We start from the raw sequence: 19572 nt of genomic DNA on the forward strand, positions 1-19572 counted from the left end.
TATATCTTAATACTAAAAGGTACATAGTTTTACACAAAAATATCAAAATAAATTTCGCAGTTTTGGCATATAGCGGAATTCAGGCACATCGTCATTGATACGCTGAAACTTTTCAACGATCGTATGTCAGATATATGCATAATATACAAATGACACACAAATGCACCGTAGACCGCAACCCAGTTCATCCCAGTGTCGACAATGCAAATTAGCCTTAAATAAGTGCTTCGCGGTGGCATGGGTGGTTTTTTTTAACATTATTACGAAAGGACAAATTTAAATGGATTGGAAAGGATTCTTCGCTTCTCAATGCAACTTGCTTCGCACAGCGGCATTTCTTTCTACGAATATTACATTAGACAGTATTTGTTAGTACCTATACTTGTTACTGTGAGCGTCCGCCATTTGCAAAAGAAACGGCTCCCCGTGATACTCCTGGGAAATACGACCTGGAATTATTTAAAAGACTCACCCCCCCCCCCACAAAAACCGGCAGTGCACCCACTAAAATTAGTGTCCATGAGCTTTGGTATATTATATATCTTAAAATAATTAGTAATCGTAATCGAAGACATTTATAGAGAAAAAGTGCATAGTAGCAGATCGTATACTTGTGATGTACATTCTATTAAGGTCAAATTATATTCACAAAGCCTATATAATATATAATTTAATAAAAAATTAAATAATATATAATTAGATTTCCAGAAATACAGCAGATAAATGTAAACATGAAGTAGAGAAAATAGTTGTTCTTCGTGAGAAATGGCGTAGCTTAGCCACTTACTTATTCATAAAAACTAAATCAGTCTCAATTTTTAACTGAAATAGGTACTCATCCGTCTCTTTTTGTTTGGATATTTAAGCTAAACTAAAAGCGAACAGCACTCATGACTGATTTATTTTAATAATTGAAGGAATAGTGTATAATACTTCATAATATGGTGCATTTATAGAATAAAATATGAAAATATATCAAAGACTGCAGAGCGCTTCGCTAGAAATAGTTCAATAAGAGTATTAGATATTGTGTACTAGGAAAGTAAGATCGATGTATTCTGTGATATGAAAATAATATTCTAAAATGGTAAGCGACGTTGAAATATTAATGAGTCATAAACCTCATGACTACGTTACATATAGTAATTATATTTAGAGGGTAAAAATCTATGCATTTGTATTAAAGTAACGTAAAATTTATTAACCTACACATTCGCATTGACAGTATAAGTACCTCTGATATTTTAATAACACGTAAATTATAATTAAAATTCGCTAGAAGCACTATATTTATAATGAACACTTATGAATACAAATTTCTAATTAAACTACGATAAGTGTAATACATATTTACCGAACATTAAACACATTTACTTTAAAGCAAAATTAAATTATCAGTTTTAATTTTCAGTTTATACATTCATAAAAACTAGGTCTGGGACCTGAGTCCCAGACCTAGAAAGACAGACATCTGAATGTCTCTACTGTTTCGTGATATTTCTTCTCCAATTGGCAAGTAGATGATCAGCCTTTTGTGCCCGACACGCCGCCGACTATTTGGGTCTAAAGCATGTAAAGGTTTCCTCACAATATTTTCCTTCACCGCAGAAGTGTAAATGCGTACATAGAAAGGACATTGGTGCACAGCCACGGGTCAAACTAACCAAAGGGATAAAATGCATGCTGGAGCTGCTAAGTCAACACGCTTATATGATTATATATGACACAAATAGTGATTTAGTTTTCGTGACTAAGGGATTACGTCATTACATATATATCAATTTTATTCCATATTGACAAACACATTGTAAACAATTTTGTACTTATACAGTTTCTTACAAGATTATTATATAATGCACACGCCTAAATTGTTAACTCGTTAATGGGACCATGTTATAATAAAAATTATTAACATGCATTAGATTTCATATTTAATAAGTAGAGGATTAATAATGGAGCATTGTTTCTGTACTGTTTATTAATCAATTTATTACAAACCACTTAAGTCTAGATTAACCTGTTTTAAATTTACATAATAATACTGTTGGAGACTAAATTTAACCGGACTTGGCACATCCTCGTTTACTTGATTACCTGAGGTAGAAGTATGTACTTAACTCTATCCTCTCAAGGAATGTTTGATTAGGACAGTTTTCTTTGCAACTCTACGTTAACTTTACATGTTAGTAAAATGATCACTATGTTCATAAGTCTGTCGTAAGGAGCTCAGCTCTTTCCACTATAACATGAAACTCAGTTTCTTTATACGTCTTACCATCTGGTAAAACTATTTGCAATTTCTTTTTTTTTTCATTATCCTTTCTGACTATGAAAAATATAGCAATGCCAGACACTATTACAACTAATAGAACGCCTACCGCGACAAAGATCCAAAACGTTTGTTTAAAGGTTCCACATCGTATACTGACGAAGGTCGGCAGCGAAATAAAATATCCTTCCAAATCATACCAGCAGTTTATGATTCCGCCTTGCTTATTATAAACATCATGCCATTCTTCTGCCAGCTCACATGTGCAAGAATTATTTAGATTTAGCCCATCAACTCGCATTGTAAGAGCTGTTTGATTATACATTAAAGCGGCGGGAGTTAAATTAGTTATTGTATTATTATCTATTAATAATTCTTGACGGCCCATTACTGCTATTACTTCCCTTTGCACAGTAAACCCTAATAAAGCACCCTTATTTAATACACTTACAGAATTATTTCTAAAGGTTATTGGGCCTCGAGAAACCATGTGAAAGCAATCACCTTCTATTGTATCAATAACATTATTTTCTATCAAAATTCTCTTTGGTGCGGTGACAAGAAATGTCAAACTTGATAAATATTTTATTTTTACGCCATCTAGTCGAAATAAATTAGTAACTTCTACATCTGATAAAAATCTACTTGGTAAATTATGTATGGTTCCACCGCGTATTATAAAATTAGACGTAGTGAACTTTTTAAAAGTTTGTATGTCTATATTGTTAAAATCATTATTGATGAATTCGACACTTTTCACTCCCGTAAGACTAGAAAACGCGAAGGGCCGTAAATTAATAATCCGGCTGTTGCTGATGATCACTTCGTTGATTCTTCCTTGAACAGAGTGAGACGCTATTTCACTTACTGTACTATTTTCTATTGTTAATCGAATTCCCGGAGTCATTTCACTGTCTCTGCTAAAGGGAGACCAATCCAAAGCTCGTTCTCGGATCACTATGTTGCTAATATTCTTCAATTCTACAGTTCTGAGTTGAATAAGACTTTGAATACTATTTTGAAGAAATGTTACACTATTACATCCTTCTATGCTTATACCAGTGGTCATAGGTGGTATTCTATAAGCACCTTGTGGCCTGAGAGTCACTTCCTGTAAGACATTATAAAATTATTAATATATATATATATATATATAATTATATTATTAAGCTATAATTTGATGAGAACCTTTTGTCATAATGGCTACCCTATCACAAGGTATGAACTGCTAACGAATAAAATTAATAAGGTGGAAATAGATGGCACTAGAAATCTATACACACCTCTAACTCCTTCGTACAGCTACATATGACCCTTGTAAATGAGTCACAGCGGCAGGATTCATCGTCGCAAATGGTCGGCGTGGCTGTCTGTCCTTTGGCAGGACCTGGCGCATGGAGCGCTATTAGAATATTCCACCAGATCACCCACCGCATGCTTAACATGTCACGTCACCATCTCAAAGTTCTGGTCTTCCTGAAAGCATTTTTTTTATATTAAATATTATAAAAAATAAACAAAATTATACATACATTTAAAATAAAACGCACACTAAGAACATGGGTTTATCAATCAGATTTTTGGTTGATATTTAATAAATCCGAGTGTATTACTAGCAAGTCGGTAGATATGTGACTCAGTTAGGTATCGTTATCAAAGTGTTATCAGATACGCGGTGCGGTTCACGAATAGTGCTAAAGAAACGTTTGTGTGAATTAGCAAGGTTATCGTTGAGCTGATAGCGACCTGCGTTCTCAATTACGGCCTATTTCTTAATTTATTGAGAGTTTAGTACCTTTATACTCAACAATGATTATAAATCAATATTTAAATTATTGATACATATATTATCATAGTTATACATACAATTTATATTGCCAGAGTTTGCTTGAATATACAGTTACTTATACACATAAGTAAGCCAACAAGTCAAAAGTCCAACGTTGTTTAAAAATGACTGTAATACCTAAATACCTACCAAAAACCAAAAAAACTGTGATTGAATAATGTATTTTATCATTTACGAACACATTTTTTAAATATTTTTGTCTACGTAGACCTACGGTCATAGTAAATAATAATAAACCAATAATTACTATAGTCAGACATTCCTTTCCAGGTGACCGCACCCTTGTTATATTACATTGTCATGCACCTAACGAACGGTGTATTACAAGAATGTGTACCAATAAGAAAAGTAAATACTTCGTCTGCTGGCATAACTAATTGCAGCTTTAAGCTATTTTAGCGTTATTAAGATGTTTTTGGATTTATGTAGGCACGATTGCATCTCACGCGGAATTCGAATTTAATCTATTTCTGGAATATGTGGTGCAATACGATTCATTAAATCCACAATATGTTATTTGAACCGTATACTTCGGCGGGTTACTAAATATTGGTTGTGTCTAATTAAATTCTTTAAATTTTACGTGTGATTAAATTAGCAGTGGTTAAATTGAAATGAATATGAAAATTCAATCATTTGCTGCTGATTTGACTTAAGATATTTTATATTTCATCTATTTGAATGACCGTTTGTAACCATCACTGAAATACTTTTTTAAAAATCGATTTTTTTAATCATTATTTCTTTGTGTAGTGTAAATAAATTTCCTATTTCATATCAAACGTAGCTAAAAGGTTAACCTACGTATGAAATGTGAAATCTAATATGTATGTATGTATATGTATATCAATTTGTTTGAAAACTGATATTGTATTCGGGTCATTTATTGACGTTCACAAAATACAGAATGAGAATTTTCAGAAGTAATTATGCCTATTGGGCACGGACTACGTCATTTTATCAAATAAAGTCTGTTTTAACCCAAAAGCAATAAGTTATGTGTTTGTTTTATATGTTTACAGTTTACTTAATTGCGATTTCATTGACATAAACTAAAAATACAGGAACGTTTGAGAGTATCCATACACGTATTTTTTCAATATTGTGTATACGATATAGGTAATGATTTTAGGGGTGTATTTTGTAGAGTTCGGTGCAGTGTGTGGAAAAAAACGAATGAATAGTTTTCACATATTTTTTAGTATATTAATAGAAGTTTGTTTTATAATAAATTAAATTGTACTAAGGTGTTAACGAAGTAAGGTGACGTAGTTGCATGATCATAATATTCGGTAGCAGTTAAACGGCTCAAGAGACATCTCTGCATCTGTACCTATAGTATTACTCGTGTGGCCACATTTACTGTTACATAAAAACGTTTCCTTTTTTAAACTTTTTAATTATTTTGAAATTGGAACACGTATATTATTTTAAAACTTCTTTTGCGCCATTTCACATTTTTGTGTTTATTATCATATTACAATATGGAATGGGTTGTTATTGAAAATAGGATTGCAGTGATCGCCTTGTGAGTGGATATGGAGCCGTCGGTCATATTAGAGACACTTCAAAAGCTTGGTATTAGCCGTACGTTCGTAAATTTTACTATCAACAGATTCACGCAACATTTCGTCTGTCGAAGACCAGAAAAGATCGGGGCGAGCGTGTGCTGTTAGAAGTACAAAGTCTGTTAATGCTTTTAAAGCAAGAATTCGTCGAAACTCGACGAGGAAGCAAAAATCTTATCGCGAGAAATGAAGATTACCAGGATATGTTCTAAATCAATATTTACAGCGCCTTCTGTCCTGATACGCATTTGAAAAGTACAGAAATCTTCTATTTTTTTGGTGGGGCATGTCTAATAAAGGAGTCACAAAACTACATTTTTGTGAGGAACTAGTCAAATCTTCAACGAAAGTGTATCAAGATACAGTCTTGCATCATGTTGCTAAACCTCTCAGCGATATACATTTTAAAAATATTAATTATGTGGACTTTCCATCTGGTCTCAAAGCACGAACTACCCAAACCAAGGTTCCGGAATTTATAAAAGGTGAAGACTGGCCCTCATGTAACCCAGACCTTAACCCTTTAGATTTCATATTATGGCCTGCTCTAACGACATGGTGACATTGAGTGCAAGCAGTGGCGAAATTTCCCTTCGAAACATAAATGCGTAAGGTAGCGTAAATCCATAGATTCCTGGCCAAACAGATTAAATGCCTGAAGAAAAGCCAAAGGTGGCCATTTCGAATACAATTTTTATTTTAGGCTGACAATTTCATAAATGTAGGTATAAAATTAAAAAATATTACATCACTTCGTTAAAAGAATGCAGTTGTATGTGTAACATACTAGAACTAGGCAAAAATGAAGGCCTTTTGTATCCGTTATAAAACATATTTTTTACTCACAACAGTAATAATTAAAAATATATTATAGAAATACACAATGTTTTCCTGTGAAATGTACTCTACATTATAACTTAAACTATTTACTGTAATTTATAACGCGGAACGCCGTGGCCAGAGCACGTTCGTAAAGGTACAATAATTACAAACAAAGGTGTTAAAACATTCGATTTCTAGTTTTGGTTAGCTTTCAACGTATACTTTTTTGAACATAATCTGGCATCTGATTTATACTTAAGAATTTGAACAAACTGGAGAGACCGAACTCAATTTGCATCTTGAATAATTATACGACTTTATATAAAATACTCGATTAAGAATTTCATATTCTTATTTATATAATCGCGCCTGTTTCCGGAAGAGGTAGGCAGAGACCCCACTTGGTACTGCCTTACCTCTCTCGCTTCATCAATGATGCTACGATGCTCCATCGATTAAATGATAATGAATTCTTTGTCATTACGTTCTTTTCTAACCCATACATGTTTACATAACAGGTAAGTAACGTAAAAAACTTAAAAATCTAAAATGGTATTATTCATTTAGGCATTTGAGGTAACGTCGGGAATCAAACCTAGAAAGTCGCTGTACATTCCACGGGTTTCCCACTCTATAATATATGATAAGCATAATTGAATTTAATTCATATATTATGTTAAGTACACTTTATTATAATAAATATAGACATATGAATCTAAAGTATTTCTAATCATAGATAAATTGACAGCCGAAAGCTATATTAAAAGATTTTTTAAATATTGCGCAGCGGAAGTCTGGCTTAGATTTTATAACATATTTGTTTATCAAATGCACTGTAATAATTTTGTGATCACGAAAGTACATACATTTTGTATTTTATGTTCCTATTTTATTACATATGCTATATTGTGATGGCTTAGGGGTTCAGTTCCATTAGGTTGTGGGTTCTAAGCCTGTATTTGAATAAATTAATCTACACCGGCACGTCTTAAATCCAAAAATCACGTGTAACTGACTAGTAGTTTATTGTCAATAATACTCTTAAATATTACAACGACTTTAGTAGTTTATAACGATTGAACTTGTTTATAAACTGGATGGATAATATGACTATGTAAATGTCAAATTGGGTAATATTCATGTTTACAACGATACCTAAGATAATGGTGTATGAGACAAAGATCATTTTATTTCAATTTAAATTTTTAAAAGCGGATAAATTTTAATAAGCTATCGAAGGAATCTAATAATAACTTAGTATATAAAGAAGGTTATTATTTTATAATTAGTTCTGCAAAAGCCTTTAATAACTTTCTGATATTGTTCGCTGGATGTTCTTGGAACAGACAACGGGGGTGCGTTTAATAAGCTTAAGTTTCTTGGAAATCTACTTCTATCATAATCCTTCAACTGATAATAGATAGAATTCTGAGCATCTTAGCTGATAGTATAAGAATTAATTTGAATATTACATAAGTAGAATTATTTCCACTTAGAAAATCAAGATTTCTACTTGAGACAAAATTCGCCAAAAAGGCGATGAAAATTAAATCAAAATACGATTCAATTGTCCTCAATTGCGCATATAACCTTTAATACTTCACAAGCACTAGAAATACCCCACTGCTCGCTAGTTCCTCCTTCATTTTTCAACTACATTAAACATTAATTATTTAATCGGCTACCAATGCACTGCACTATAAAACGTCGTTTTTTACGTTAGACATATTCAAGTACCCTCGCAACTCCGTAAAAAAGATACCTTTAAAATACTACCAGACTAATTCATGCCGATTCCAACACACAAGCTCAGCTACACACACATCCCTGTCTCTCATATTATTATTAAGGCGCCCATGGACACTTTCAATGCCAGAGAGCTCGCGAGTACGTTACCGGCCTTTTAAGAATTGGTATACTCTTAAAAATGAGTTTTTTATTTATACAGATAATGTTTAAGAAAGTCTACGGTAACTCTATTCAATTACTCAGAGCTTAACAACCTATTTTTCCAATATTTTCATTATTTCATTGGAATTTGATGTATTTCAATTATAATTACACGTTGATGCACGACTGAGCATATAAAGGAGAGGACATTAATTAATTTTAATTAACTAATTGTAAAATATTGATTGCGTTTTCAGCAGTATTTTTTTTATTTGTAAATAAAAAGAACAAATTGCAGGCTGATTTTAGTACTACGGTATCCAAAGAAGTACGGTATTTAGCCATTTGAAGCTGCTTTATGCAATAAATTGTTGAAGAAAGTAGAAAACAAAGTGTAATTTGACTCTGCCTCGCTGTTTATTACGTTTCCTTCATTTCATGTACAAGTCATTGTTATCGAAATTTAATGTATATTTCGTATTTTTATTCCGCGTTCGAATTCTGTATTACATAAAGTTATTTATAGAAAATAATTGTTGGACAGGCTTTTATGCCAGACTATTTGAATAATATATAAGTATTTTTCTGTGAACTCGCTTCAAGTAAAACTCGTTCGTACCAGATTATTTAAAATAACTATTTATATATTCGATTCTTCTCTTCGTTGTTCATTTTATAGTTATTGAAACAATCATGTCGTTTCTTTATATGGATGATGGACTATTGCCGTGATAATTGAATTAAACGGTAATTCGCTACTTCCCGCTTGAAAATGTTACATTACCGACCTGGCCATTGTACACTTTATGTTATAATATATTCCACAATCAGAAATCAGAATAATAATAAGTTCTGATTAAAATCTTGAATAGATTTAGGTGCTCAATTCATCCTAAACCGTACGCCAAGTATACGCGAATTAGAACATTAGTCTTGGCTTAATGGAGACATTTTATATTATTATAATAAAACTAATTAATTAGTAACACATACAAATATGTCTGATTCTGACCGTTACTTTCATATTAAATGTGAATTTGTGCGTGAGGTGCATGAGATAAATCTGAAGAATATTAAAAAAGGCACGAATCATACAAATCGACATTTCTAGGAAAGAGATAAGTTAAAAATAAAATCATATCTTAGCAATATTATGTATTTTTAATAAACACTTAGAAAATAATAAAATTAATTAAGATTAAATTTAAGTAAAAAAACTGAGATAGCCAAAGTCCAATAAATATATATAGCTAATTTTAATACGTCGAGGATTTTTAATAGCTTTTTCTGGCACTTCTGGTATGTCCGGTTTATTTATTATACAGATATTAGTCGTACACTCCGAGAACGTTTGCGAAATGGGCTAAATTATTAAAATATCGAAATCACCGTTATTGGAGATTCTTAATCCCCACCAATGTTTGTTTATCACTTATTTGGTATTTTGATTGAATTTTTTATTTTTTTAGTAAAATCTTTCTTACTAACCCTGGCGTAGTTATTACAAATTTACTGTCCGTAATCATTTTTATTATTTCTGCAGCTAGTGAATTGTATGCCTACGTAACGATTTCAATAAAGCATCGTACCACCTCTTACCAAATTTATGCTATAATTAAATAATGTTTAAGTAGGATAAAATAAACGACATTACAGCCTTTTGGTAATAAAAAAATCAGTGGCGGTACAACCATTTAAGGTCTGGGCCTGAAATTTATATATGTTTCATGATCGGTTCTCAATGTAATAGGCAAGTAGGATCAACCTCTTATGCCTGAAAGATGCCATCGACTTTTTGGGTCAAAGGCAAGCCGGTTATTCGAGTAAATATTAAATACTCACATAGAAAGAATGCTCATTGGTTGTGAACAGCCGAGGATGAGAGTCGTCTGAACTCTGAAGCCACTAAGCCAACTCTGCTCTTTGGTAATACAAATAATATTTGATTGTAATCTAATATTTCTTACTTTGTTTCATGCTGACCTTTTGTTTACACTACGATTTCTCGAAACTACTTGGGATATTTAGTTTCAAGTTCTTGCTAAGTCAGTTTTCTGTTTATATTATAATAAGAATGTATTCGTTGAGCCACTCATTATGCCACATTAAGATGAAACGCAAACAAAAGATATATAGCAGGTATGGTTACTTTAAGCTTACTATTATTTAATAATAGCTAGTTTTGGGTAACTAAGTGTACGGAAATGGGTATTTAAGGAAAATTCAGAACATAACTCACATATATCAAAAAGTATTATACGATGATACGACATACGATAGACGAGTTGATAGAGGTATCAAACAGAATCTCAGCTCGAGTCAAAATATTAATTAAAATCCGTTTGAAAGCATGTACCTAAGTCTGACTGTACTTGCTCAGAACCATACTTAGTTCTTCATTAAGAATTAACGATTAGTCATGTAAAGTCGACGCGGATTATACAATTTTTAATATTAACCACCAGTTCCAAAATATTTAGAACTTTTCATATTTAAAAATACACGTACTCTACTTTTGCTCTCTTGTAATTATTATGTATATTAAAACTCTCGTCATGACACGGATATTGTTATAAATTCCAGTTAACGAACCTGCTGATACTCCTGTATACTGCGTTGAAATATCCAAAGGTATAAATTAATTGTCTGTGGTTAGGTTATCCGTTGTGTAGATAACTGCCGTAAATAATAAAACACGTATTTTACCTGTGCTTAAAACGTTCTTGGTGTGAATCTCTGGGGAAAATCTTAAATTTAGAATACAAATTGAAAAAATGCATTACAATATATATTTTAAATCAAACGCTTAATTCTTAATCTGATCTTATAGAAATTTTTAAAAGATCACGTACATTAAAAGAAAATATTCTGTTGAATATACGTCGTATCGGTCATAATAATTCCATTTTACGGATGAATCTTTACAAGATTATTGTATCGATTGCATTTTCCAATTAATTTGGATCAAAAATTTCTGAACAGACTTTCATATCTACATTAATTTGGTCAAAGCTGTAAATTGCATCAAATATTTCTGCCCGATAATTCTAGGTACGCAGTGCACTTGGCACTATCAAACCTATTTCACACGTCCTTTGAGTGCTTTTAAGCTTTGAAACCTTTGTTCGTACATCAAAGCTCGATATTCTTTGACATCTTCATTTCAAAAATAAGTGAACTCTTATTGATTTATTTACTGTGAATATTTTTTAAATTGCTTTAACACAAAAGTTGCCGTATTCGTACATTCTATGTTAATATTAATTACGTATAGTTAAGGAATGATTTCCTACAAGTACATTTATTAGTTTAACTCGTTAGGTAAGGGCCAAATAGAGCGTTCACATGTGTATGCTTAACTGTAGCCTCTCGCAAAGAGACGTGCGATGTTTACTCGGAAGGTTTTTTCGGCAAATCACTGGCATCCCCGACTCAAATTGATTGAATATATACTTTTCGAAATAATCTTCCTATAAACAAAGTTGTATGCTTATTGTGTTACGTAATTGTACTGCGTAGGAGAAAATGGCTGCAAATTTTTAATCCTTATCTTGTTTCCAATAATTCTCGATAATATTAACTACTTAGCCATATTGCTAACATTAATTATCAGTATTATTGCAAGTTATTTATTTGCAGTGCACTCGACGTCTACCGTAACCGTGCTCGAACAAACCTTGACGCATAGGTGCTAGTTCTAATGTTAAATTATTTTCAAGTGCCTTTTGCTTTTAAACTTTGATCGTATGCCAACGTTTCAGAACACTACTAGGATTTACTAAATAATTAAAAATTCTTACCGTAGAAGAAATCCATTTACAGAGAATCATTATGTCCCACCATATTGAACAAAATAGTCGTATGATAAATGGTTTCTTTATAGCGCGTATGAACAATGCGCAGTCGGATTTTCCACGGTTTATTTTACGATTGTGCGCAATTGAACACGGCACATGCGCGTTGTTGATTCCCGCGCGAGCGACTGTCGTTCGCTTGAGATATGAGAGAGTTGGAGCTGTCAAACTCAGGCAGGCGAAGCCATACCAATATTGACTCGTTTAAATTGATATATAGTCTGTAATGTTTTTTGCATATATGTATTTGATGGTAAATATGTGACGTTAATATTGCATAAATTGTTTTATTAATTCGCTCTTATTACTCATGTCATGTTGAGAAAATACGACGATTATTAATTATTATTGATGCAGTGGTACTAAACTAAATAGGTAACATATACATACAAAAATCAGTATTTCTACGTACGAATTACAGTATACGTAATAAGTAATAAATATGCAACATAAAACAATCTCATGTAAAGTTTTATTCTGTTGTTTCTTTCTTCTTTGTACATCACATGGGTAGGTTAATTTAAAAACATTTTAATACGATTTTAAAGTTACGTATCTTTTGAATACAACGTGTAAATTATACCTTCACAAGGTAAAACTCGTTTCGCGATGATGTCATTGTTGCGTTTGATATCGCGCTTAAATCTAAAAAATGAATAATCTTACATTTTGTTAAAGAATTTACAATTTTTTGCTTATTAAACATTAGCAGTTTGTTAGTTCTACGTAGTTACGTAATTGATGTCATTCGATGTTTTTTGTTGATAAAGCATTTTTCTGCATTTTTTTTCAGTTATTTTAATCGCCATATACGGCTATTTATCATATATGTATAGTATATATATTAAATCCGTGGATACGATTTTGGTATTTATTTGTGACAGCCGCAATGGGTTAATATCGTATGATTATTTCAATGAGGGCCTGGATTCGACGTTTCGTGTTAATAGTTGTTTAAAGAATGTTGTTTTTCATAACATACATAAACTTGACACGCACTCTATTCCCTTTATTAAAGGCATATCTATAAATATTTATAGAAATTAAGGCAAACAAAATTAATTGTGCCAGCGTAAATCTAGCTAGATAATAAAAAATATGTTTAATATGGTATATTCTGAAAACATAAGTTTAGAAGAAAATAGAATTTTGTAAACGTGTATAAAAGCGATTTTTTACTCCGGGATATTTTATCAGTACCATTGCGCTTCGTAATTTTATCAGTGCGCCGTCTGCAGTAGACCTTATTATTTATTTCTCTAACTCGACTTTGAAAATTTATGCTTTTACTGTTAATAAATGTCAATACATTTACTTTGTCGATAAGATACAGTCAGTTGGTTTTTTCGGATTGTACGACAATCGTATAAAAATTTGAGGATGTTTTCTGTAAGGTCACTTTAAAGCCAACCAAACTAATTAGATGTGCACTTTCGCAGCAAGCAAGTTGCAAGTTTTCATGCAAACGAAAGGAAAGGCTAGCTTCTAAGAAAAACATCTAAGCTCACAGACATTGTTATTAAAGAATATTATAATATATCTAGCTCTTAAATAACTTGGTAAATATCAAATTAAAAATCCGTATCGTAGTTTAAAAGGTTTAAGCATATATACGGAGGAAAGCGGATTTATTATATCTTCATAAACTTAGTCTGGCCATAAATACTGATACAACTAAAAATAAACAAAATATTACATTTGAATTTGGAATGTGTCATTTTTATATGATTGTCCACTAAGTTTTCTCATTTTGGCGCCAATACTTTATATAATATTTTGCGATATTAAAATGCAGTGGGGTGATGAAGAGAACCAAATCACTGTGATTGGATTACACAAAGTAGGTATGGAGCCAAATGCAATTTTTAAAATTCTCCATACGCTTGGTATTAGAAAAATATTTGTGTACCGGGCTATTAATAGGTACAATGAGACCTCCTCTGTTTGTGACTGAAAAATATCTGGCCGTCCACGTAGTGTTCGTACGAAAAAGATGGTCAAAGCAGTAAGGGAAAGAATTCGAAGAAATCCTGTCCGAAAGCAAAAGATTTTACATCGGGAGATGAAGATAGCACCTAAAACCATGTCGCGTATTTTAAAAGATGACTTAGACTTGTAGCCTATAAGAGACGTACTGATAATTTCTCAACTGATAATTTAAAAAAGATTAGGGTGATAAAATCTAAAAAATTATGAAGCGGTACGCATAGGTAGGTCACAAAAAAGCTTTGTTTACGGATGAGAATTTTTTTACAATCAAGCAACATTTTAACAAACAAAATCACCGTATTTATTCTCAAAGCTCTAAGGAAGCTTCCCAATTAGTAGACAGAGTGCAACGTGGGCACTATCCGACTTTAGTGATGGTTTGGTGAAGTATGAGCTATTTAGGAGTGACTGAGCCATCCTTTTCTGAAAAAGGTAGCAAAACTTCGGCACAAGTGTATCAAGATACTATCCTTGAGAAGGTAGTGAAGCCCCTTAACAACACCATTTTCAATAACAAAGAATGGTCCTTCCAGAAAGACTCGGCACCGGGTCATAAAGCTCGGTCTACGCAGTCTTGGTTGAAAATGAACATTTTGGACTTCATCAGCGCTGAAGACTTCGTCCGTCGCCGTCGTCTAGTCCCGATCTTAATCCGCTAAATTATGATTTATGGTCAGTTTTAGAGAGTATGGCTTGCTCTAAACGGCATAATAATTTGGAGGCCCTAAGACAATCCGTATGATTGGCAGTGAAGATTTTTCCCATGGAAAGAGTGCGTGCTTCTATCGATAACTGGCCTCAACGTTTTAAGGACTGTATCGCACCCAATGGAGACCACTTCGAATAAGCTTTTTATATTATAAATTGTTTTTTATTTATGTATTAAACTAACACACTGTAAAAGTAATAAATGTTATTTGCAACAGAAAAAAAAATATTTTTCTTTGTTTCAGTATTTATGGCAAGACTAGGTATATAAAATTCTGGTGTCACAATGTTCGATCCCATATTCTTCCGAAACGGCTCGACCGATTGTTATGATTTTTTTATATTTCTATATTCTGTAAGTCTAAAAATCGGCTACTCTGCCTAATTCTATTTTTTAAAGCCCTACCGAAAAAAAAAATTTACTTTTACATAAAAAAAATGTATTTCATTTTTATGATACAAAAATACACACAACCCCTAATTTTCATCTACTTTCTTCCCCCTATCACCCCTGTTAGTTAAGAACTTATAACTTATAACTCTGAGGTTTATATAGAGAAAAATAACAAAACACCCTAAAAATATGCTTTCCGGAAAGCCGAACAGTCTGTGGGGTAGCATAGCAAAATTTACGTGTTGGTGTGTGCTAAACAGGTAGTCTAGGCATTAAGGGGTAGCAATATGTAAAGACTAATATATAAAGTCAGTATACTTTGAAAATATATTTTACTAAATACAGCACGGATACGATCGAAGCTTATCTTCATTGATTGTTATGTTTCAACTGATAACCTTATATTTGTGGATAAGATTTTACACATCCAATAAGCCGCCGCAAGCCTTTTACTTTCTTATCACTAGTTGACTATTTAAATAAACAAGCAACTATTTTTACCAGATGTATTCCTGGAAAGGCAATGGTTTGCGTTTTCTTTTTGTTGAGATAAATAACGTAGAATATTTATTTTTAAAATCTTTTGTGTGACAGCATAAGTAGAAGTGTAAAAATATTGCAAGTGATAACACTACCTCATTCGTTTAATCGTTAATCATAGGTGTAATGTGGGGTCCTTGGGGTAATAATTTTAGTACGGACATTACTACGTAAACAGGGGTCCAAAGTGACGATCGGAAAACTATGTGTCATTAATAAACTTATAAAATTGACAAAACGTCAAAAATATAGAAAAACATAATTCATATCTTTTGATGATGACGATCTTTTGACTCTAATATGACTAGACTGATATAACATCATATTATTCCCGCTTATACTCGACAGAGCACTGAGAACAAAAAAGTTTTGAGAGTAGGGTAGTCTCCTTGTTATTCAATATATCGGTGTAACATACACAAAATATATATGCCACGCAGCAAACCGAGGCTAGATTTTACAGGTGACAGAGAATGATAGCTGATAATTGACGTTGACAGGTTAAAAGGAATACACTCAGCAAAATTTTGAAAACTGACTTGACTTTAGAGCCCCTCTCAAATGTTTGGACCACTGAAACTTATCAGCTTAAAGTGAATAACGTGTATGTGCATATACTGTATGAAGCTTGTTTATATAGGGAAGGATTACTGAGACGAAATCCAGGCGCTTTGTAATTACAGCTATTGGTTTGAAATTCTGTTTCATAGATTTCATCGCATACTAACAGTCCTACCTATATATAAACGTTTACGTATATGAAATGAATGAATGCATTGTAATTGTAACGTCATTCTTAATTGTTGCATACATAGTATATTGGAATAAATATGCTAGAATACAGATAATTATTATATATTAAGTATTATTAATATACACTTTAGACTTGTCCAGATATTTTGCTATTTCTATTCATAAAATTATACACAAATATTGATTTATTATATTTTATGCTTGTAAATATATCTTAATTTTCGACTTATCCTTGAATGTCGTTTTATTAAAATTGTCACTGTATGTAACATGGATCATAACAAAATTCTTAAGGACACGTGAAAACTGAATGTTGTGAAAATTTAACTGTGATTTTTTTTTCCTGTAAAATTATGTATGGGGTAAAATTGGACAATTCTGGCTAATATTAAAAGTATATGTTGGTCATGTATTTAGTATTATTATTTTCTTGGTTATAATTTCAAAAACAGGATACCTTTAATCCAGATAAGTTTAAATGTCGTCTAGTTGTCAGTTAAATTTCATTATCGGTTGACTTCGCTTCAGTAGCCTTGAGATGAAAATTGAAGTGCACTTTAACGATATCAAGGATGGTGTAAACGTACCGGATGCCACATATTATTTTCGACGAGACGCCGTCGCCCGACGAAGAATTACAGCAGTCACACACCTATTAACTTGGCCGAATGTTCTCACCGTTCAATAATAATTTGCTTGTTTTTTGTCTGTTCCCTTTGTAAATATTTTATTGTCAACATAATCAGGAATTCATAATTTCTGGTATAGATTCCTAAAATTTTAATTCAATTTTATAGCAGTTATAGATTTAGCGTTGTGCTAGTAGTAGTAGTCGTTATAAGTTATAACAACAAATATATGTTTTTACTATGTGCTTTAGAGTGTAGAGTTCACTACGGATAACTTAAGGAAATATTATTAAAACTTCGATCGATCAACCCCCAACTCGGCCTAACCTTAGTTTTAAACTTTTAACATTTTAATGCTGTATTATGTACAATGTTAATGATAATAAATATTTTATTGAGCTTGAAAATTAAACAACCAATCACATCTAACATTTATTTTATTTATTCGCTGCAATAACACCAAATTATTACACATCGATATTAGAATAGATTAATTACAATTTCACAATATTACAATATCAGAATAATTTGTGACGAGTGTAAGATACAAGGAATAGGTATTTTATTTTACCCTTGCATTTCTCGGCAATTACAATATTGATTATATTTAAATGCATTATTTTCAAACAGTTAAACACGCCAAACTTCTACACATTAGATTAACCTCATAGGTTATCCTCAGAACAGATTAAATTATCTAACAGCCAATGTAACTATTCAATTAACGGTATACATCTCATTAAACTATAAATAATAATCTCATTTAATATACATAAATACGACATTTGATTCATACACTACGACGATATAATTTCAATATTAAAAATACATTGAGATTTCCTCCTACCTTAGATAGAATTTAAAGCAGTTGGTTTTGAGAATAGGGAATTTTAGTAAAAAATAAGCTTTAGTTCTAAGAGTAATAGTTATAAAACGTCGAATCGATATAAATAAAGAAAATATTTTTTGAAAAGAATTATGAGTAATTAGAATTATCTCTCACTAACCTTTGGGACGATAGATCAGTAGTGACTGCGGAGATATACATTTTACATAGTAATACAGTTATCACCTTATTACATCTGTACTTATTTAATAGATTATTTTATTTCTTTAAATGCTTTCAAACTCTTACTACTAAAAAAAGCATTATTATCTTCAATATAAGTTTCAACTAACAGCGGGTAACTCTTATTTGGTATAATTATAGTGTAATATTTTTTTTATCATTGAATTTTTCTAACTACAACTTTTGTGCGACGAGCGGCTGCCATCAAAATTTACAGAGTTTAAGAATAATTTATACACCATTAATATATCTTATAGTTAAGCAAGCATTTATGGCAAATATTATCCATAATTTAAAATTGTGTGGCACGATATATTATTTTACTTCAACTTACAACTAAACCTACTACACAAGAAACAATTATTTACATATACATCATGCATGATACAATTATTTTCAAATTATATAAATAAAAACAAACAAAAGTAATATCACAGCAAAGAAACGCATAAGCCGCCATCCCTTTTCTTTACATCGTAATGCAAGGGTCAAGGGATAAGTAAAACTCTACATCATCGGTCTCAGGAATTAGAGTCAGACGATTGCGCTTGCGCTTGGAACTTTTCTCTTCCTTAGAATCGACATTCTGCCTTGACTCTATAGCTAGTTTCTCCATTACTCATCCGGTCCGAAAAGATGTGCCTTCGCCAGGGTCTGCAAGTACAGCAGGTTTTTCTGGAAGTGGCCTGTTTATCATTTTGCTCGAATTATTTAAATTTGTCGATTTCTTTGAAAGTGTTGTTGAAGTATTTTGGGGGAATGCATCGTTTAATGATTTCAGTGGTGTATTAGGAACGCTTGAAATCATCTTTTCACGTACAGCTCGTAAATATGGTCCACGTGGCACTGCTTGTTCTGCGATAACATCAGGCATAGAACCTAATAAACTCTTCTTTTCTCTATCATTATTTACAATTTCAGCATACAAATGAACAGCAAAATCTTTAGGCTCGAAATATTCGTGAGCTAGAGGTGGATGTCTGCTATATGGAGATAAAGGTGTAAGTTTATCAAGAGATGGGGTCTTAGTTCCAACACTGATCATTTGCTTTTTGTTTTTACCTACCCGCGGAGTGGTATTCTGGAAAGGTAACTCGTAAATATTTTCTTCGTTAGTTACCGGCACTGAATTGTTGGAGTTACAACTTTCTTCGACTTTTATTAGTTCGTATAAATGTTCAATCATTTCACGAGCCTCAACGTAGTTCTCTGGATCGTCTAGTTTTTCTTTCAAATTT

General features: G+C 32.0%; 1 protein-coding gene across 2 annotated transcripts; it reads right to left on the reverse strand.

The window, feature by feature from the left end:
• Nucleotides 1–1960: 1960 nt before the first annotated feature.
• Nucleotides 1961–12399, reverse strand: LOC111000834. 2 transcript variants are annotated; one of them, XM_022270427.2, is made up of 3 exons: nt 12199–12399; nt 3553–3745; nt 1961–3380 (listed from the first exon to the last, which is right to left on the reverse strand). In XM_022270427.2, exons 2-3 carry the CDS (start codon nt 3712–3714, stop codon nt 2205–2207), a joined length of 1338 nt encoding a protein of 445 aa, XP_022126119.1. In that variant the 5' UTR covers nt 3715–3745; nt 12199–12399; the 3' UTR covers nt 1961–2204. The 2 variants fall into 2 exon arrangements, with proteins under 2 accessions (XP_022126119.1, XP_022126122.1); XM_022270430.2 differs by lacking the exon at nt 12199–12399 and adding an exon at nt 3820–3945.
• Nucleotides 12400–19572: the final 7173 nt, after the last annotated feature.

Source organism: Pieris rapae, chromosome Z, assembly GCF_905147795.1.
Source record: "Pieris rapae chromosome Z, ilPieRapa1.1, whole genome shotgun sequence".
Classification (NCBI taxonomy): Eukaryota; Metazoa; Arthropoda; class Insecta; order Lepidoptera; family Pieridae; genus Pieris; species Pieris rapae.

Excerpts from the sequence above, each read along its gene's own strand:
- LOC111000834 (XM_022270427.2), bottom strand. The coding sequence starts at position 3,714 with ATGTTAAGCATGCGGTGGGTGATCTGGTGGAATATTCTAATAGCGCTC. Across the intron at positions 3,381-3,552 it reads GCTGTACGAAGGAGTTAGAG|GAAGTGACTCTCAGGCCACA; the intron begins GTGTGTATAGAT and ends AATGTCTTACAG.